Source organism: Argopecten irradians, chromosome 1, assembly GCF_041381155.1.
Source record: "Argopecten irradians isolate NY chromosome 1, Ai_NY, whole genome shotgun sequence".
Taxonomy (NCBI): domain Eukaryota; kingdom Metazoa; phylum Mollusca; class Bivalvia; order Pectinida; family Pectinidae; genus Argopecten; species Argopecten irradians.
The window spans coordinates 69,510,171-69,535,459 of record NC_091134.1 but is presented as its reverse complement, the minus strand read 5'-3'; the positions used below and the strand labels follow the sequence as shown (position 1 = coordinate 69,535,459).

General features: G+C 32.1%; 1 protein-coding gene across 1 annotated transcript in view; it reads right to left on the bottom strand.

The window, feature by feature from the left end:
* Positions 1–8,559: 8,559 nt before the first annotated feature.
* The window catches only part of LOC138308476 (RNA-binding protein 28-like), a 48,087-nt gene continuing 31,357 nt past the window's right edge, over positions 8,560–25,289 (bottom strand). The window contains exons 17-18 of the mRNA XM_069249464.1: positions 11,775–11,924; positions 8,560–8,721 (exon numbers count right to left, since the gene is read on the bottom strand). Coding sequence (XP_069105565.1) covers positions 8,560–8,721; positions 11,775–11,924 — 312 coding nt within the window. The remainder of the gene's footprint in view (positions 8,722–11,774; positions 11,925–25,289) is intronic.

Genomic DNA, 25,289 nt, shown 5'->3' with positions numbered 1-25,289 from the left:
ATACCCCCATGTTTATTTAACTACAATGTCTACACTGCATACCCCCATGTTTATTTACAATGTCTACACTGCATACCCCCATGTTTATTTAACTACAATGTCTACACTACATACCCCCATGTTTATTTACTACAATGTCTACACTGCATACCCCCATGTTTATTTAACTACAATGTCTACACTGCATACCCCCATGTTTATTTAACTACAATGTCTACACTGCATACCCCCATGTTTATTTACAATGTCTACACTGCATACCCCCATGTTTATTTACAATGTCTACACTGCATACCCCCATGTTTATTTAACTACAATGTCTACACTGCATACCCCCATGTTTATTTACAATGTCTACACTCATACCCCCATGTTTATTTACAATGTCTACACTGCATACCCCCATGTTTATTTAACTACAATGTCTACACTGCATACCCCCATGTTTATTTAACTCAATGTCTACACTGCATACCCCCATGTTTATTTAACTACAATGTCTACACTGCATACCCCCATGTTTATTTAACTACAATGTCTACACTGCATACCCCCATGTTTATTTAACTAAATGTCTACACTGCATACCCCCATGTTTATTTAACTACAATGTCTACACTGCATACCCCCATGTTTATTTAACTACAATGTCTACACTGCATACCCCCATGTTTATTTAACTACAATGTCTACACTGCATACCCCCATGTTTATTTAACTCAATGTCTACACTGCATACCCCCATGTTTTATTTAACTACAATGTCTACACTGCATACCCCCATGTTTATTTAACTACAATGTCTACACTGCATACCCCCATGTTTATTTAACTACAATGTCTACACTGCATACCCCCATGTTTATTTAACTACAATGTCTACACTGCATACCCCCATGTTTATTTAACTACAATGTCTACACTGCATACCCCCATGTTTATTTAACTACAATGTCTACACTGCATACCCCCATGTTTATTTAACTACAATGTCTACACTGCATACCCCCATGTTTATTTAACTACAATGTCTACACTGCATACCCCCATGTTTATTTAACTACAATGTCTACACTGCATACCCCCATGTTTATTTAACTACAATGTCTACACTGCATACCCCCATGTTTATTTAACTACAATGTCTACACTGCATACCCCCATGTTTATTTAACTACAATGTCTACACTGCATACCCCCATGTTTATTTAACTACAATGTCTACACTGCATACCCCCATGTTTATTTAACTACAATGTCTACACTGCATACCCCCATGTTTATTTAACTACAATGTCTACACTGCATACCCCCATGTTTATTTAACTACAATGTCTACACTACATACCCCCTTGTTTATTTAACTACAATGTCTACACTGCATACCCCCATGTTTATTTAACTACAATGTCTACACTGCATACCCCCATGTTTATTTAACTACAATGTCTACACTGCATACCCCCATGTTTATTTAACTACAATGTCTACACTGCATACCCCCATGTTTATTTAACTACAAATGTCTACACTGCATACCCCCATGTTTATTTAACTACAATGTCTACACTGCATACCCCCATGTTTATTTAACTACAATGTCTACACTGCATACCCCCATGTTTATTTAACTACAATGTCTACACTGCATACCCCCATGTTTATTTAACTACAATGTCTACACTGCATACCCCCATGTTTATTTAACTACAATGTCTACACTGCATACCCCCATGTTTATTTAACTACAATGTCTACACTGCATACTCCCATGTTTATTTAACTAAATGTCTACACTACATACCCCCATGTTTATTTACAATGTCTACACTGCATACCCCCATGTTTATTTACAATGTCTACACTGCATACCCCCATGTTTATTTAACTACATGTCTACACTGCATACCCCCATGTTTATTTAACTACAATGTCTACACTGCATACCCCCATGTTTATTTAACTACAATGTCTACACTGCATACCCCGATGTTTATTTAACTACAATGTCTACACTGCATACCCCCATGTTTATTTAACTACAATGTCTACACTGCATACCCCCATGTTTATTTAACTACAATGTCTACACTGCATACCCCCATGTTTATTTAACTACAATGTCTACACTGCATACCCCCATGTTTATTTAACTACAATGTCTACACTGCATACCCCCATGTTTATTTAACTACAATGTCTACACTGCATACCCCCATGTTTATTTACAATGTCTACACTGCATACCCCCATGTTTATTTACAATGTCTACACTGCATACCCCCATGTTTATTTACAATGTCTACACTGCATACCCCCATGTTTATTTACAATGTCTACACTGCATACCCCCATTTTATTTACTAATGTCTACACTGCATACCCCCATGTTTATTTAACTACAATGTCTACACTGCATACCCCCATGTTTATTTACTAATGTCTACACTCATACCCCATGTTTATTTACAATGTCTACACTGCATACCCCCATGTTTATTTACAATGTCTACACTGCATACCCCCATGTTTATTTACAATGTCTACACTGCATACCCCCATGTTTATTTAACTACAATGTCTACACTGCATACCCCCATGTTTATTTAACTACAATGTCTACACTGCATACCCCCATGTTTATTTACAATGTCTACACTGCATACCCCCATGTTTATTTAACTACAATGTCTACACTGCATACCCCCATGTTTATTTAACTACAATGTCTACACTGCATACCCCCATGTTTATTTACAATGTCTACACTGCATACCCCCATGTTTATTTAACTACAATGTCTACACTGCATACCCCCATGTTTATTTAACTACAATGTCTACACTGCATACCCCCATGTTTATTTAACTACAATGTCTACACTGCATACCCCCATGTTTATTTAACTACAATGTCTACACTGCATACCCCCATGTTTATTTAACTCCAATGTCTACACTGCATACCCCCATGTTTATTTAACTACAATGTCTACACTGCATACCCCCATGTTTATTTACAATGTCTACACTGCATACCCCCATGTTTATTTAACTACAATGTCTACACTGCATACCCCATGTTTATCTAACTACAATGTCTACACTGCATACCCCCCATGTTTATTTAACTACAATGTCTACACTGCATACCCCCATGTTTATTTAACTACAATGTCTACACTGCATACCCCCATGTTTATTTAACTACAAAGTCTACACTGCATACCCCCATGTTTATTTAACTACAATGTCTACACTGCATACCCCCATGTTTATTTAACTACAATGTCTACACTGCATACCCCCATGTTTATTTAACTACAATGTCTACACTGCATACCCCCATGTTTATTTAACTACAATGTCTACACTGCATACCCCCATGTTTATTTAACTACAATGTCTACACTGCATACCCCCATGTTTATTTAACTACAATGTCTACACTGCATACCCCCATGTTTATTTAACTACATGTCTACACTACATACCCCCATGTTTATTTAACTACAATGTCTACACTGCATACCCCCATGTTTATTTAACTACAATGTCTACACTGCATACCCCCATGTTTATTTAACTACAATGTCTACACTGCATACCCCCATGTTTATTTACAATGTCTACACTGCATACCCCCATGTTTATTTAACTACAATGTCTACACTGCATACCCCCATGTTTATTTAACTACAATGTCTACACTGCATACCCCCATGTTTATTTAACTACAATGTCTACACTGCATACCCCCATGTTTATTTAACTACAATGTCTACACTGCATACCTCCATGCTTATTTACAATGTCTACTCTGCATACCCCCATGTTTATTTAACTACAATGTCTACACTACATACCCCCATGTTTTATTTACAATGTCTACACTACATACCCCCATGTTTATTTAACTACAATGTCTACACTGCATACCCCCATGTTTATTTAACTAATGTCTACACTGCATACCCCCATGTTTATTTAACTACAATGTCTACACTGCATACCCCCATGTTTATTTAACTACAATGTCTACACTGCATACCCCCATGTTTATTTAACTACAATGTCTACACTGCATACCCCATGTTTATTTAACTACAATGTCTACACTGCATACCCCCATGTTTATTTAACTCCAATGTCTACACTGCATACCCCCATGTTTATTTAACTACAATGTCTACACTGCATACCCCCATGTTTATTTAACTACAATGTCTACACTGCATACCCCCATGTTTATTTACAATGTCTACACTGCATACCCCCATGTTTATTTAACTACAATGTCTACACTGCATACCCCCATGTTTATTTAACTACAATGTCTACACTGCATACCCCCATGTTTATTTAACTACAATGTCTACACTGCATACCCCCATTGTTTATTTAACTACAATGTCTACACTGCATACCCCCATGTTTATTTAACTACAATGTCTACACTGCATACCCCCATGTTTATTTAACTACAATGTCTACACTGCATACCCCCATGTTTATTTAACTACAATGTCTACACTGCATACCCCCATGTTTATTTAACTACAATGTCTACACTGCATACCCCCATGTTTATTTAACTACAATGTCTACACTGCATACCCCCATGTTTATTTAACTACAATGTCTACACTGCATACCCCCATGTTTATTTAACTACAATGTCTACACTACATACCCCCCCATGTTTATTTAACTACAATGTCTACACTGCATACCCCGATGTTTATTTAACTACAATGTCTACACTGCATACTCCCATGTTTATTTAACTCCAAAGTCTACACTGCATACCCCCATGTTTATTTAACTACAATGTCTACACTGCATACCCCCATGTTTATTTAACTACAATGTCTACACTGCATACCCCCATGTTTATTTAACTACAATGTCTACACTGCATACCCCCATGTTTATTTAACTACAATGTCTACACTGCATACCCCCATGTTTATTTAACTACAATGTCTACACTGCATACCCCCATGTTTATTTAACTACAATGTCTACACTGCATACCCCCATGTTTATTTAACTACAATGTCTACACTGCATACCCCCATGTTTATTTACTAAATGTCTACACTGCATACCCCCATGTTTATTTAACAATGTCTACACTGCATACCCCCATGTTTATTTACAATGTCTACACTGCATACCCCCATGTTTATTTACAATGTCTACACTGCATACCCCCATGTTTATTTAACTACAATGTCTACACTGCATACCCCCATGTTTATTTAACTACAATGTCTACACTGCATACCCCCATGTTTATTTAACTACAATGTCTACACTGCATACCCCCATGTTTATTTACAATGTCTACACTGCATACCCCCATGTTTATTTACAATGTCTACACTGCATACCCCTGTATTTACAATGTCTACACTGCATACCCCCATGTTTATTTAACTACAATGTCTACACTGCATACCCCCATGTTTATTTAACTAAATGTCTACACTGCATACCCCCATGTTTATTTAACTACAATGTCTACACTGCATACCCCCATGTTTATTTACAATGTCTACACTGCATACCCCCATGTTTATTTAACAAAGTCTACACTGCATACCCCCATGTTTATTTAACTACAATGTCTACACTGCATACCCCCATGTTTATTTAACTCAATGTCTACACTGCATACCCCCATGTTTATTTAACTACAATGTCTACACTGCATACCCCACCCATGTTTATTAACTACAATGTCTACACTGCATACCCCCATGTTTATTTAACTACAATGTCTACACTACATACCCCCATGTTTATTTACAATGTCTACACTACATACCCCCATGTTTATTTAACTAATGTCTACACTGCATACCCCCATGTTTATTTAACTACAATGTCTACACTGCATACCCCCATGTTTATTTAACTACAATGTCTACACTGCATACCCCATGTTTATTTAACTACAATGTCTACACTGCATACCCCCATGTTTATTTAACTACAATGTCTACACTGCATACCCCCATGTTTATTTAACTACAATGTCTACACTACATACCCCCATGTTTATTTAACTACAATGTCTACACTGCATACCCCCATGTTTATTTAACTACAATGTCTACACTGCATACCCCCATGTTTATTTAACTAAATGTCTACACTGCATACCCCCATGTTTATTTAACTACAATGTCTACACTGCATACCCCCATGTTTATTTAACTACAATGTCTACACTGCATACCCCCATGTTTATTTAACTACAATGTCTACACTGCATACCCCCATGTTTATTTAACTACAATGTCTACACTGCATACCCCCATGTTTATTTAACTACAATGTCTACACTGCATACCCCCATGTTTATTTACAATGTCTACACTGCATACCCCCATGTTTATTTACAATGTCTACACTGCATACCCCCATGTTTATTTAACTACAATGTCTACACTGCATACCCCCATGTTTATTTAACTACAATGTCTACACTGCATACCCCCATGTTTATTTAACTACAATGTCTACACTGCATACCCCCATGTTTATTTAACTACAATGTCTACACTGCATACCCCCATGTTTATTTAACTACAATGTCTACACTGCATACCCCCATGTTTATTTACAATGTCTACACTGCATACCCCCATGTTTATTTAACTACAATGTCTACACTGCATACCCCCATGTTTATTTAACTACAATGTCTACACTGCATACTCCCATGTTTATTTAACTCCAATGTCTACACTGCATACCCCCATGTTTATTTAACTACAATGTCTACACTGCATACCCCCATGTTTATTTACTACATGTCTACACTGCATACCCCATGTTTATTTACTACAATGTCTACACTGCATACCCCCATGTTTATTTAACTACAATGTCTACACTGCATACCCCCATGTTTATTTAACTACAATGTCTACACTGCATACCCCCATGTTTATTTAACTACAATGTCTACACTGCATACCCCCATGTTTATTTAACTACAATGTCTACACTGCATACCCCCATGTTTATTTAACTCAATGTCTACACTGCATACCCCCATGTTTATTTAACTATACAATGTCTACACTGCATACCCCCATGTTTATTTAACTACAATGTCTACACTGCATACCCCCATGTTTATTTACACAATGTCTACACTGCATACCCCATGTTTATTTAACTACAAGTCTACACTGCATACCCATGTTTATTTAACTACAATGTCTACACTGCATACCCCCATGTTTATTTAACAATGTCTACACTGCATACCCCCATGTTTATTTAACTACAATGTCTACACTGCATACCCCCATGTTTATTTAACTACAATGTCTACACTGCATACCCCCATGTTTATTTAACTACAATGTCTACACTGCATACCCCCATGTTTATTTAACTACAATGTCTACACTGCATACCCCCATGTTTATTTAACTACAATGTCTACACTGCATACCCCCATGTTTATTTAACTACAATGTCTACACTGCATACCCCCATGTTTATTTAACTACAATGTCTACACTGCATACCCCCATGTTTATTTAACACAATGTCTACACTGCATACCCCCATGTTTATTTAACTAAAGTCTACACTGCATACCCCCATGTTTATTTAACTCAATGTCTACACTGCATACCCCCATGTTTATTTAACTACAATGTCTACACTGCATACCCCCATGTTTATTTAACTCCAATGTCTACACTGCATACCCCCATGTTTATTTAACTACAATGTCTACACTGCATACCCCCATGTTTATTTACAATGTCTACACTGCATACCCCCATGTTTATTTAACTACAATGTCTACACTGCATACCCCCATGTTTATTTAACTCCAATGTCTACACTGCATACCCCCATGTTTATTTAACTACAATGTCTACACTACATACCCCCATGTTTATTTACAATGTCTACACTGCATACCCCCATGTTTATTTACAATGTCTACACTGCATACCCCCATGTTTATTTACAATGTCTACACTGCATACCCCCATGTTTATTTAACTACAATGTCTATCACCAGTAACCTTAATACCTTGTGTCTCTCAAGCTTGTTCTCCTTAGCCAGAAGAGCGACCTTGTTTTTATATCTATATCTATACATATCCCCAGTAACTAAGCTTATTCTCTTTAGCCTGGAGAGCGGCCTTGTTCTTATATCTATATATATCCCCAGTAACTTAGCTTATTCTCTTTAGCCTGGAGAGCGGCCTTGCTTTTATATCTACATCTATACATATCCCCAGTAACTTAGCTTATTCTCCTTAGCCTGGAGAGCGGCCTTGTTTTTGTATCAACATCTATACTTATCCCCCAGGAACTTAGCTTATTCTCTTTAGCCTGGAGAGCGGCCTTGCTTTTATATCTATATCTATACATATCCCAAGTAACTTAGCTTATTCTCCTTAGCCTGGAGAGCTGCCATGTTTTTGTATCAACATCTATACATATCCCCCAGGAACTTAGCTTATTCTCTTTAGCCTGGAAAGCGGCCTTGTTTTTATATCTATATCTATACACATTACCAGTAACTAAGCTTATTCTCTTTAGCCTGGAGAGCGGCCATGTTTTTTATATATAAATCTATATATATCCCCAGTACCCTTACCTTGTGTCTCTCAAGCTTTTTCTCTTTAGCCTGCAGAGCGGCTTTGTTTTCCAGGGAGAACTCCACTATCAGACGCTGTGAAAGATAATAACAAACAATTATCTCAACTACACATGGATAGGGTTTTTGTCCTGGAGGGTCACAAAATCTAGAACAAGAGGCCCATGGGCCTTAACGGTCACCTGAGTTAGAATATATAATGAAACAAATAATGAAACAAATTAAAGACATATAAACACTATATGCTGGGCCTTGAAGTTGGTCAGTGATTTATAAATTTGACTTTTTAGACTATGAAGAGTATTTTAATCATTTTGACCGTTTGGTCCTGCCCCTCTGGTCCCCCAGGGGGTCATCGAGGACGGATATGATGTTAAAATGCTATATCTTACGGTAATAATTCTAATAAAGTTTGACTAATTTCCTACGAAAATTGGGCAAATAATGTTCACAAATATGTTTTTCCTATATAAACTTTAGTAAACTTGACCCCTCCCCAGGGGGTAACGTGAGACCCCAGGGTCATATAATTTACAATTTTTATAAACAAACTTTAAAACCTTTTCATCTATTAAGTGTATTTGATTATACCATTTCCAGAATTTTAGAAAATTTTTGAAGTTTTAGCCTATTTAACCTTTTTTGGCCCCGCCCCTCTGCCCCCAGGGGGTCAGCCTGGACCAATATGGATATGATATTAAAATGCTATCTCAGGCTAATAATTCTAACCAAGTTTGACTCGTTTCCAATGAAAATTGAGCAAAAAATGCTCATAAATGTGTTTTCCCTATATAAACTATAGTAAACTTGACCCCCTCCCCAGGGGGAAACAGGAGACCCCAGGGTCATATAATTTACAATTTTTATAAACAAACTTTAAGACCTTTTCATCTATAAAGTGTATTTGATTATACCTTTTCCAGAATTTTAAAAGAATATTTTTTGAAGTTTTAGCCTATTTGACCCTTTGTTAACCCTGCCTCTCTGCCCCCATGGGGTTGGCCAGGACCAATGTGGATATGAAAATTGAGCAAAAAATGTTAATTAATGTGTTTTTCCTATATAAACTATAGTAAACTTGACCCCCTCCCCAAGGGGAAACAGGAGACCCCAGGGTCATATAATTTACAATTTTCATAAACAAACTTTAAGACCTTTTCATCTATAAAGTGTATTTGATCATACCATTTCCAGAATTTTAAAAGAATATTTTTTGAAGTTTTAGCCTATTTGACCCTTTTTTAGCCCCGCCCCTCTGCCCCCATGGGATTGGCCAGGACCAATGTGTATATGATATTAAAATGCTATCTCAGGCTAATAATTCTAACCAAGTTTGACTCACTTCCTATGAAAATTGAGCAAAAAATGTTCATTAATGTGTTTTTCCTATATAAACTATAGTAAACTTGACCCCCTCCCCAAGGGGAAACAGGAGACCCCAGGGTCATATAATTCACAATTTTCATAAACAAACTTTAAGACCTTTTCATCTATAAAGTGTATTTGATTATACCATTTCCAGAATTTTAGAAGATTTTTGAAGTTTTAGCCTATTTGACCTTTTTTGGCCCCGTCCCTCTGCCCCCAGGTAAACTTGACCCCCCTCCCCAGGGGGAAACAGGAGACCCCAAGGTCATATAATTCACAATTTGTAAAGGACCTTAAGACCTTTCTATTTATGAAAAGTATTTGATTCTACTATATCCAGAATTTTAGAAGATTTTTGAAGTTTTAGCCTATTTGACCCTTTTTTAGAACCGCCCCTCTGCCCCCATGGGGTTGGCCAGGACCAATGTGGATATGATATTAAAATGCTATCTCAGGCTAATATTTCTAACCAAGTTTGACTCATTTCCTATGAAAATTGACCAAAAAATGCTCATAAATGTGTTTTCCCTATATAAACTATAGTAGACTTGGCCCCCTCCCCAGGGGGAAACGTGAGACCCCAGGGTCATATAATTCACAATTTTTGTAAAGGACCTTAAGACCTTTTTCTTTATGAAAAGTATTTGATTCTACCATTTCTAGAATTTCAGAAGAAGATTTTTGAAGTTTTAGCCTATTTGACCCTTTTTTAGAACAGCCCCTCTGCCCCCAGGGGTCGGCCAGGACCAATGTGGATTTGATATTAAAATGCTATCTCAGGCTAATAATTCTAACCAAGTTTGACTCGTTTCCAATGAAAATTGAGCAAAACATGCTCATAAATGTGTTTTCCCTATATAAACTAAAGTAAACTTGACCCCCTCCCAAGGGGGAAACGTGAGATCCCAGGGTCATATAATTCACAATTTTTGTAAAGGACCTTAAGACCTTTCTATTTATGAAAAGTATTTGATTCTACCATTTCCAGAATTTCAGAAGAAAATTTATGAAGTTTTAGCCTATTTGACCCCTTTTGACCCCGCCCCTAAGGCCCCTGGGGGACAGTCATAGAAAAATTTATTTAATAGGATTAAATGGCCATTTCATAATGTCAGATAATTCTGACAACATTTGACTCATTACTATTACAAATGACCAAATAATGCACAAAAATGTGTTTTCCCAATATAAACTATAATAAACTTAACCCCCTCCCCAGGGGGAAACTAGAGACCCCAGGGTCATATAATTCACATTTTTTGTAAAGGACCTTAAGACCTTTCTGTCTATGAAGAGTATTTGATTCTACCACATCCGTGAGTAGAGAAGTAGATTTTTGAAAATTTACTCAATTTTACCCCTTTAGGCCCCTCCCACAGCCCCCTGGGTGTGGGGACCATATAATTCACAATTTTGATTGGCATTATGCCTTAGAAGGTTTGTGGAAAATTTCATTGAAATTGCTTCAGCAGTTTTGGAGAAGAAGTCGAAAATGTAAATTGTTTACGGACATACGACGGATGACGCACGACGACGGACAAAAGGCGATTAGAATAGGTCACTTGAGACTTATCAGGTGACCTAATAAACAAGGCATGTCTATAGATGTACATGTACTACATTTTGTGATCCCAAGGACTTCAGCAAATTTTGAGATGTAAATGTATATATATATGACCAAGAATATATTTCTGGTAGATGGTTGTTAAGCAAAGTGAAGTCTTCATGTGAAAATTCACAAAACATATAACCATACTCACTCGTTTTTCCTGAAACAGGTCTGGGTTATTATTGGCGGTACGGAGTGCCTGTAAGGCGTGCTTATGTTCGGTAAAGTTTACAAAACCGTAACCTCTGGATTTAGCCTTGCCCTGGCCATTCACTCTCTCCAGGTCACGCATGATTCGGACCTGTAAATCAAACATCTGTTTTACAGTATCTGTAAATACCTTCGAGGTGTAAATCATGACAAACTTTCAGAAGACTAGGATTACTTACACTAAACCAATTTTCATCTGCTATTTGTCTTCGTAAATTTAGCAATCAAGTCACGAAAGTTTATCTCCGCAAATTATTAGCTACATCTCTTATACTGATAGGAATCCTCAATCAATTTTTAAATCAGGGAATGCTTATCTTTGCAAACTTGTTTTGAATTAAGATTTGCGAAATTTATAAGCTGCGAAAGAAAGTGAGTTAATATTAGGTTACTTTTACTCACTTTTACATGTCAAGGCTAAACAGTGTACACCCGGTCACTGTAACATTACCTACAGTATTAATAGTTACTACAGTATTAATGGTTACTACAGTATTAATGATTAGGGCTGTTCCAGCAAAACATATATGGTAGGGGGGGAAGGCACTTTGAAATTGGGAGACCCACCAATAGAAGAGATTTTCAATTTTGTTGACCCCCACACATATCTATTTTTTGGGGAAAAACACCATGGCATAGAAGCGATTAAATTTTTTATGTTGCTCCGACATCTTTTTGGATTGACATATTTCGTTTTCTAACATCACTGAAGAGTCCTGGGACAAAATTGTACTGTATATGGTGCAGTGAACTATTCTTTAATGTTAAATTTTTAAAAAGGTACAATCTTCCTAGAACCAGCGGAAAATCTAATACCAGTGAATTTAAATAAAGATCTGTTGATGACAACAGTATTTTGCCAAACCTAATCCATTGCTTCTCTTTACCATTGCCAAGTTTGATTGAATATAATATGTTTTAGATAAATATTCTGTCATTATCGTATCAAAACACCCAGAAAATAAAATAATTGTTTTTTTATTGAAGATGAACAATGCATTAATATTGTCAGAAATTAATATTTTTCTCAACAGTTACTTTTACAGTCAGGATAACTGACAGCATTATGAAACACAAATTTTGCATTTTATTTGAAAAGGTTACAAATGCATCAGATAGACCCACCCATAGAAGTGATTTTATTGAAACACCAACCTGGCACAGAAGTGATTTTATTTTTAACCTACCATGGCACATACTATTTTTTAAAGTGCCTTCCCTGGGTGCCATATATGTTTTGCTGGAACAGCCCTTACTACAGTATTAATGGTTACTACAGTATTAATAGTTACTACAGTATTAATGGTCACTACAGTATTAATGGTTACTACACCATTGATAGTTACTACAGTATTAATGGTTACTACAGTATTAATGGTTACTACAGTATTCATAGTTTCTACAGTATTAATGGTTACTACAGTATTAATAGTTACTACAGTATTAATGGTTATTACACCGTCAATAGTTACTACAGCGTTAATAGTTACTACAGTATTAATGGTTACTACAGCATTAATAGTTACTACAGTATTAATGGTTACTACAGTATTAATGGTTACTACACCGTTAATAGTTACTACAGTATTAATGGTTACTACAGTATTAATGGTTACTACAGCGTTAATAATTACTACAGTATTAATGGTTACTACAGTATTAATGGTTACTACAGTATTAATGGTCACTACACCGTTAATAGTTATTACAGTATTAATGGTTACTACAGTATTAATGGTTACTACAGTATTAATAGTTACTACAGTATTAATAGTTACTACAGTATTAACTACAGTATTAATGGTTACTACAGTATTAATAGTTACTACAGTATTAATGGTTACTACAGTATTAATGGTCACTACACCGTTAATAGTTACTACAGTATTAATGGTTACTACAGTATTAATGGTTACTACAGTATTAATAGTTACTACAGTATTAATGGTTACTACAGTATTAATGGTTACTACAGTATTAATGGTTACTACACCGTTAATAGTTACTACAGTATTAATGGTTACTACAGTATAAATGATTACTACAGCGTAAATAATTACTACAGTATTAATGGTTACTACAGTATTAATGGTTACTACAGTATTAATGGTCACTACACCGTTAATAGTTACTACAGTATTGATGGTTACTACAGTATTAATGGTTACTACAGTATTAATAGTTACTACAGTATTAATAGTTACTACAGTATTAATAGTTACTACAGTATTAATAGTTACTACAGTATTAATGGTTACTACAGTATTAATAGTTACTACAGTATTAATGGTTACTACAGTATTAATGGTCACTACACCGTTAATAGTTACTACAGTATTAATGGTTACTACAGTATTAATGGTTACTACAGTATTAATGGTTACTACAGCGTTAATAGTTACTACAGTATTAATAGTTACTACAGTATTAATGGTTACTACACCATTGATAGTTACTACAGTATTAATGGTTACTACAGTATTAATAGTTTCTACAGTATTACTGCCGTTCTATCATAAGATTGCACGATTGTGTTACAGTACTAGTGTATCGACTCACTGTAGTAGATTACATCGCTACATGGTACAGGTGAAGTGTCTATGTAACACGCATTGTGATTGGCTGAAGTGTGTAATAAATAAACGTTACACAATGCAACCTATTTGTGCAATCGGGACGTTGTAAGTACGTCGAAACAATTACAAATGTTCATAGATAAACATCTGAAAAATTAATATTGGTAAAATAGAAGTATTACGCTGTAAAAATAAATAACGCTAATATACAGAATTCGCGCTGTAATATACATGACTGTTGGGTGGTTTTTTCCGTAGTACACCTAGCACATGTGACGAACTTGACTGACAGAGTTTCCTGAAATAGCTGTTGTAAATATATAAATAAGATGATTGAAAAAAAAAAAATCAAACATGGAAAGAGATAACACACAATCAGGTTATACTAGCTGTAGAAGAATACATAATACTGATTTAAACATGATAATACTGGTACCGTTAATGAATAAATATGAAGGTCAAGAAGAAAGTATCTGCTAAAACAACTGTTCAGTTTCATAATTATGGTAAGGTATATTTAAAATGTCAATTTAACTCTGAATTTGAACTTTATACTGAATAAAAAAGTGTGGAAGTACTTAAAATCGTCGATCGCCAAGCTGCCAACGCGTGCATATTATACATGTAAGTTACCGGTAAGATACATGTGTGTTTGCACATGTGTAACGTTACGTTACTATTTTAATCTCTCGCTAAAATTGCGCCAGAATTAGAAGCGGTCCTCAACCGATCATATGTCGACATGTCAAAGCCACGAACCGATCTAAAAGTACGCGAAAGGGTAGTGAAAATATACAATGATGGCATGGGGTGTCCTATGGAAATATATCTAAAGCGGCCGACGTTTGTAAATCCACCTGTCGGAAACATCGCAAAGTTGTGCGAGGAACAACATGGTTCTCTGCTTCCACGTGTTTGGTCTATCATGACACCAACAAAGGTCAGTGAAGACGTTGTTAAATTCGTCGAATATCGGAAGAAAATGAGACCAAGCATGGCAGGCTAAAAAAACCAGCTTTACTGTGCACACACGTTTTTCTCTTCTATTTTTAGATCAACTCAGCCAATCACAATGCGTGTTACATAGGCACTTCACCTGTAACATGTAGCGATGTAATCTACTACAGTGAGTCGATACACTAGTACTGTAACACAATCGTGCAATCTTATGATAGAACGGCAGTAATGGTTACTACAGTATTAATGGTTACTACAGTATTAATGGTTACTACAGCGTCAATAGTTACTACAGTATTAATGGTTACTACAGCGTTAATAGTTACTACAGTATTAATGGTCACTACAGTATTAATGGTTACTACAGTATTAATGGTTACTACAGTATTAATGGTTACTACAGTATTAATGGTTATTACAGTATTAATGGTTACTACAGCGTTAATAGTTACTACAGTATTAATAGTTACTACAGTATTAATGGTTACTACAGTATTAATAGTTACTACAGTATTAATGGTTACTACAGTATTAATAGTTACTACAGTATTAATGGTTACTACAGCGTCAATAGTTACTACAGTATTAATGGTTACTACAGTATTAATAGTTACTACAGTATTAATGGTTACTACAGCGTCAATAGTTACTACAGCGTCAATAGTTACTACAGCGTCAATAGTTACTACAGTATTAATGGTTACTACACCGTTAATAGTTACTACAGTATTAATAGTTACTACAGTATTAATGGTTACTACAGTATTAATGGTTACTACACCATTAATAGTTACTACACCATTAATAGTTACTACACCATTAATAGTTACTACACCATTAATAGTTACTACAGCGTTAATAGTTACTACAGTATTAATGGTTGCTACAGTATTAATGGTTACTACACCATTAATAGTTACTACACCATCAATAGTTACTACACCATTAATAGTTACTACACCATTAATAGTTACTACACCATTAATAGTTACTACATCATTAATGGTTGCTACAGTATTAATGGTTACTACAGTATTAATGGTTACTACACCATTAATAGTTACTACAGCGTTAATAGTTACTACAGTATTAATGGTTGCTACAGTATTAATGGTTACTACAGTATTTACAGTATTAATAGTTACTACAGTATTAATGGTTACTACAATATTAATGGTTACTACAGTATTAATAGTTACTACAGTATTAATAGTTTCTACAGTATTAGTGGTTACTACAGTATTAATAGTTACTACAGTATTAATGGTTACTACAGTATTAATGGTTACTACACCATTAATAGTTACTACAGCGTTAATAATTACTACAGTATTAATGGTTACTACAGTATTAATGGTTACTACAGTATTTACAGTATTAATAGTTACTACAGTATTAATGGTTACTACAATATTAATGGTTACTACAGTATTAATAGTTACTACAGTATTAATAGTTACTACAGTATTAATGGTTACTACAGTATTAATGGTTACTACAGTATTAATAGTTACTACAGTATTAATGGTTACTACAGTATTAATAGTTACTACAGTATTAATAGTTACTACAGTATTAATGGTTACTACAGTATTAATGGTTACTACAGTATTAATGGTTACTACAGTATTAATGGTTACTACACCGTTAATAGTTACTACAGTATTAATGGTTACTACAGTATAAATGATTACTACAGTATTAATAGTTACTACAGTGTTAATGGTTACTACAGTATTAATCGTTACTACAGTATTAATGGTTACTACAGTATTAATAGTTACTACAGTATTAATAGTTACTACAGTATTAATAGTTACTACAGTATTAATAGTTACTACAGTATTAATCGTTACTACAGTATTATTAGTACTACAGTATTAATGGTTACTACAGTATTAATGGTTACTACAGTGTCAATAGTTACTACAGTATTAATGGTTACTACAGTATTAATGGTTACTACAGTGTCAATAGTTACTACAGTATTAATAGTTACTACAGTATTAATGGTTACTACAGTATTAATGGTTACTACAGTGTCAATAGTTACTACAGTATTAATGGTTACTACAGTATTAATAGTTACTACAGTATTAATAGTTACTACAGTATTAATCGTTACTACAGTATTATTAGTACTACATTATTAATGGTTACTACAGCATTAATAGTTACTACAGTATTATTAGTTACTACAGTATTAATGGTTACTACAGTATTAATAGTTACTACAGTATTAATAGTTACTACAGTATTAATAGTTACTACAGTATTAATGGTTACTACAGTATTAATAGTTACTACAGTATTAATAGTTACTACAGTATTAATCGTTACTACAGTATTAATAGTACTACAGTATTAATGGTTACTACAGTATTAATGGTTACTACAGTATTAATAGTTACTACAGTATTAATGGTTACTACAGTATTAATAGTTACTACAGTATTAATAGTTACTACAGTATTAATGGTTACTACAGTATTAATGGTTACTACAGTATTAATAGTTACTACAGTATTAATAGTTACTACAGTATTAATGGTTACTACAGTATTAATGGTTACTACAGTATTAACTACAGTATTAATGGTTACTACAGTATTAATAGGTTACTACAGTATTAATGGTTACTACAGTATTAATAGTTACTACAGTATTAATGGTTACTACAGTATTAATGGTTACTACAGTATTAATAGTTACTACAGTATTAATAGTTACTACAGTATTAATAGTTACTACAGTATTAATGGTTACTACAGTATTAATAGTTACTACAGTATTAATGGTTACTACAGTATTAATGGTTACTACAGTATTAATGGTTACTACAGTATTAATGGTTACTACAGTATTAATGGTTACTACAGTATTAATGGTTACTACAGTATTAATAGTTACTACAGTATTAATAGTTACTACAGTATTAATAGTTACTACAGTATTAATAGTTACTACAGTATTAATAGTTACTACAGTATTAATGGTTACTACAGTATTAATGGTTACTACAGTATTAATAGTTACTACAGTATTAATAGTTACTACAGTATTAATAGTTACTACAGTATTAATGGTTACTACAGTATTAATAGTTACTACAGTATTAATGGTTACTACAGTATTAATGGTTACTACAGTATTAATGGTTACTACAGTATTAATAGTTACTACAGTATTAATAGTTACTACAGTATTAATAGTTACTACAGTATTAATAGTTACTACAGTATTAATGGTTACTACAGTATTAATGGTTACTACAGTATTAATAGTTACTACAGTATTAATGGTTACTACAGTATTAATGGTTACTACAGTATTAATGGTTACTACAGTATTAATGGTTACTACAGTATTAATAGTTACTACAGTATTAATAGTTACTACAGTATTAATAGTTACTACAGTATTAATAGTACTACAGTATTAATGGTTACTACAGTATTAATAGTTACTACAGTATTAATAGTTATACACATTAATAGGTTACTACAGTATTAATGGTTACTACAGTATTAATGGTTACTACAGTATTAATGTTACTACAGTATTAATGACTACAGTATTAATAGTTACTACAGTATTAATGGTTACTACAGATTAATGGTTACTACAGTATTAATAGTTACTACAGTATTAATAGTTACTACAGTATTAATAGTTACTACAGTATTAATGGTTACTACAGTATTAATAGTTACTACAGTATTAATGGTTACTACAGTATTAATGGTTACTACAGTATTAATAGTTACTACAGTATTAATGGTTACTACAGTATTAATGGTTACTACAGTATTAATAGTTACTACAGTATTAATGTTACTACAGTATTATGGTTACTACAGTATTAATGGTTACTACAGTATTAATGTTACTACAGTGTTAATAGTTACTACAGTATTAATGGTTACTACAGTATTAATGGTTACTACAGTATTAATAGTTACTACAGTATTAATAGTTACTACAGTATTAATAGTTACTACAGTATTAATAGTTACTACAGTATTAATGGTTACTACAGTATTAATGGTTACTACAGTATTAATAGTTACTACAGTATTAATAGTTACTACAGTATTAATGGTTACTACAGTATTAATAGTTACTACAGTATTAATAGTTACTACAGTATTAATAGTTACTACAGTATTAATGGTTACTACAGTATTAATGGTTACTACAGTATTAATGGTTACTACAGTATTAATGTTACTACAGTATTAATAGTTACTACAGTATTAATAGTTACTACAGTATTAATGGTTACTACAGTATTAATAGTTACTACAGTATTAATGTTACTACAGTATTAATGGTTACTACAGTATTAATAGTTACTACAGTATTAATGTTACTACAGTATTAATAGTTACTACAGTATTAATGGTTACTACAGTATTAATGGTTACTACAGTATTAATGGTTACTACAGTATTAATAGTTACTACAGTATTAATAGTTACTACAGTATTAATGGTTACTACAGTATTAATGGTTACTACAGTATTAATGGTTACTACAGTATTAATAGTTACTACAGTATTAATGGTTACTACAGTATTAATGGTTACTACAAGTATTAATGGTTACTACAGTATTAATAGTTACTACAGTATTAATGGTTACTACAGTATTAATAGTTACTACAGTATTAATGGTTACTACAGTATTAATAGTTACTACAGTATTAATGGTTACTACAGTATTAATGGTTACTACAGTATTAATAGTTACTACAGTATTAATGGTTACTACAGTATTAATAGTTACTACAGTATTAATAGTTACTACAGTATTAATAGTTACTACAGTATTAATAGTTACTACAGTATTAATGGTTACTACAGTATTAATGGTTACTACAGTATTAATGGTTACTACAGTATTAATAGTTACTACAGTATTAATGGTTACTACAGTATTAATAGTTACTACAGTATTAATGGTTACTACAGTATTAATGTTACTACAGTATTAATAGTTACTACAGTATTAATGGTTACTACAGTAGTAATGTTACTACAGTATTAATGGTTACTACAGTATTAATAGTTACTACAGTATTAATGGTTACTACAGTATTAACTACAGTATTAATGGTTACTACAGTATTAATAGTTACTACAGTATTAATGGTTACTACAGTATTAATAGTTACTACAGTATTAATGGTTACTACAGTATTAATAGTTACTACAGTATTAATGTTACTACAGTATTAATGGTTACTACAGTATACATATATGGTTACTACAGTATTAATGTTACTACAGTATTAATGGTTACTACAGTATTAATAGTTACTACAGTATTAATAGTTACTACAGTATTAATGGTTACTACAGTATTAATAGTTACTACAGTATTAATGGTTACTACAGTATTAATGGTTACTACAGTATTAATGGTTACTACAGTATTAATAGTTACTACAGTATTAATGGTTACTACAGTATTAATGGTTACTACAGTATTAATGGTTACTACAGTATTAATGGTTACTACAGTATTAATAGTTACTACAGTATTAATAGTTACTACAGTATTAATAACTACAGTATTAATGTACTACAGTATTAATGGTTACTACAGTATTAATGGTTACTACAGTATTAATGGTTACTACAGTATTAATGGTTACTACAGTATTAATGGTTACTACAGTATTAATAGTTACTACAGTATTAATAGTTACTACAGTATTAATGGTTACTACAGTATTAATAGTTACTACAGTATTAATGGTTACTACAGTATTAATGGTTACTACAGTATTAATGGTTACTACAGTATTAATGGTTACTACAGTATTAATAGTTACTACAGTATTAATGGTTACTACAGTATTAATGGTTACTACAGTATTAATAGTTACTACAGTATTAATAGTTACTACAGTATTAATAGTTACTACAGTATTAATAGTTACTACAGTATTAATGGTTACTACAGTATTAATGGTTACTACAGTATTAATGGTTACTACAGTATTAATAGTTTACTACAGTATTAATGTTACTACAGTATTAATAGTTACTACAGTATTAATATTACTACAGTATTAATAGTTACTACAGTATTAATGGTTACTACAGTATTAATAGTTACTACAGTATTAATGGTTACTACAGTATTAATGGTTACTACAGTATTAATAGGTTACTACAGTATTAATGGTTACTACAGTATTAATAGTTACTACAGTATTAATAGGTTACTACAGTATTAATAGTTACTACAGTATTAATAGTTACTACAGTATTAATGGTTACTACAGTATTAATGGTTACTACAGTATTAATGGTTACTACAGTATTAATGGTTACTACAGTATTAATGGTTACTACAGTATTAATGGTTACTACAGTATTAATGGTTACTACAGTATTAATAGTTACTACAGTATTAATGGTTACTACAGTATTAATAGTTACTACAGTATTAATACTTACTACAGTATTAATGGTTACTACAGTATTAATGGTTACTACAGTATTAAATAGTTATACTACAGTATTAATGGTTACTACAGTATTAATAGTTACTACAGTATTAATGGTTACTACAGTATTAATAGTTACTACAGTATTAATGTTACTACAGTATTAATGTTACTACAGTATTAATGTTACTACAGTATTAATACTACAGTATTAATGGTTACTACAGTATTAATGGTTACTACAGTATTAATGGTTACTACAGTATTAATAGTTACTACAGTATTAATGGTTACTACAGTATTAATAGTTACTACAGTATTAATGGTTACTACAGTATTAATAGTTACTACAGTATTAATGGTTACTACAGTATTAATGGTTACTACAGTATTAATGTTACTACAGTATTAATAGTTACTACAGTATTAATAGTTACTACAGTATTAATGGTTACTACAGTATTAATAGTTACTACAGTATTAATGGTTACTACAGTATTAATGGTTACTACAGTATTAACTACAGTATTAATGTTACTACAGTATTAATGGTTACTACAGTATTAATGGTTTACTACAGTATTAATGTTACTACAGTATTAATAGTTTACTACAGTATTAATGGTTACTACAGTATTAATAGGTTACTACAGTATTAATGGTTACTACAGTATTACATGGTTACTACAGTATTAATAGTTACTACAGTATTAATGGTTACTACAGTATTAATAGTTACTACAGTATTAATAGTTACTACAGTATTAACTACAGTATTAATGGTTACTACAGTATTAATAGTTACTACAGTATTAATGGTTACTACAGTATTAATGGTTACTACACAGTATTAATGGTTACTACAGTATTAATAGTTACTACAGTATTAATGGTTACTACAGTATTAATAGTTACTACAGTATTAATAGTTACTACAGTATTAATAGTTACTACAGTATTAATGGTTACTACAGTATTAATGGTTACTACAGTATTAATGGTTACTACAGTATTAATGGTTACTACAGTATTAATGGTTACTACAGTATTAATGGTTACTACAGTATTAATGGTTACTACAGTATTAATGGTTACTACAGTATTAATAGTTACTACAGTATTAATGGTTACTACAGTATTAATGGTTACTACAGTATTAATGGTTACTACAGTATTAATGGTTACTACAGTATTAATAGTTACTACAGTATTAATGGTTACTACAGTATTAATAGTTACTACAGTATTAATGGTTACTACAGTATTAATGGTTACTACAGTATTAATGGTTACTACAGTATTAATGGTTACTACAGTATTAATAGTTACTACAGTATTAATGGTTACTACAGTATTAATGGTTACTACAGTATTAATAGTTACTACAGTATTAATGGTTACTACAGTATTAATGGTTACTACAGTATTAATGGTTACTACAGTATTAATGGTTACTACAGTATTAATGGTTACTACAGTATTAATAGTTACTACAGTATTAATGGTTACTACAGTATTAATGGTTACTACAGTATTAATAGTTACTACAGTATTAATGGTTACTACAGTATTAATGGTTACTACAGTATTAATGGTTACTACAGTATTAATAGTTACTACAGTATTAATGGTTACTACAGTATTAATGGTTACTACAGTATTAATGGTTACTACAGTATTAATGGTTACTACAGTATTAATGGTTACTACAGTATTAATGGTTACTACAGTATTAATAGTTACTACAGTATTAATGGTTACTACAGTATTAATAGTTACTACAGTATTAATGGTTACTACAGTATTAATGGTTACTACAGTATTAATGGTTACTACAGTATTAATAGTTACTACAGTATTAATAGTTACTACAGTATTAATAGTTACTACAGTATTAATGGTTACTACAGTATTAATAGTAACTACAGTATTAATGGTTACTACAGTATTAATAGTTACTACAGTATTAATGGTTACTACAGTATTAATGGTTACTACAGTATTAATAGTTACTACAGTATTAATGGTTACTACAGTATTAATGGTTACTACAGTATTAATGTTACTACAGTATTAATGTTATACACAGTATTAATGGTTACTACAGTATTAATGGTTACTACAGTATTAATGGTTACTACAGTATTAATAGTTACTACTACAGTATTAATGGTTACTACAGTATTAATAGTTACTACAGTATTAATGGTTACTACAGTATTAATAGTTACTACAGTATTAATGGTTACTACAGTATTAATAGTTACTACAGTATTAATGTTACTACAGTACTACAGTATTAATGGTTACTACAGTATTAATAGTTACTACAGTATTAATGGTTACTACAGTATTAATGGTTACTACAGTATTAATGGTTACTACAGTATTAATGTTACTACAGTATTAATAGTTACTACAGTATTAATGGTTACAGTATTAATAGTTACTACAGTATTAATGTTACTACAGTATTAATGGTTACTACAGTATTAATGGTTACTACAGTATTAATGGTTACTACAGTATTAATGTTACTAATTTAATGTTACTACAGTATTAATAGTTACTACAGTATTAATGGTTACTACAGTATTAATGGTTACTACAGTATTAATGGTTACTACAGTATTAATGGTTACTACAGTATTAATGGTTACTACAGTATTAATGTTACTACATATAATGTTACTACAGTATTAATGGTTACTACAGTATTAATAGTTACTACAGTATTAATGGTTACTACAGTATTAATGGTTACTACAGTATTAATGGTTCTACAGTATTAATAGGTTACTACAGTATTAATAGTTACTACAGTATTAATGGTTACTACAGTATTAATGGTTACTACAGTATTAATAGGTTACTACAGTATTAATGGTTACTACAGTATTAATGGTTACTACAGTATTAATGGTTACTACAGTATTAATGGTTACTACAGTATTAATAGTTACTACAGTATTAATGGTTACTACAGTATTAATAGTTACTACAGTATTAATGGTTACTACAGTATTAATGTTACTACAGTATTAATGGTTACTACAGTATTAATGGTTACTACAGTATTAATGGTTACTACAGTATTAATGGTTACTACAGTATTAATGGTTACTACAGTATTAATGGTTACTACAGTATTAATGGTTACTACAGTATTAATGGTTACTACAGTATTAATGGTTACTACAGTATTAATGGTTACTACAGTATTAATGTTACTACAGTATTAATGGTTACTACAGTATTAATAGTTACTACAGTATTAATGGTTACTACAGTATTAATAGTTACTACAGTATTAATGGTTACTACAGTATTAATAGGTTACTACAGTATTAATGGTTACTACAGTATTAATGGTTACTACAGTATTAATGGTTACTACAGTATTAATGTTACTACAGTATTAATAGTTACTACAGTATTAATAGTTACTACAGTATTAATAGTT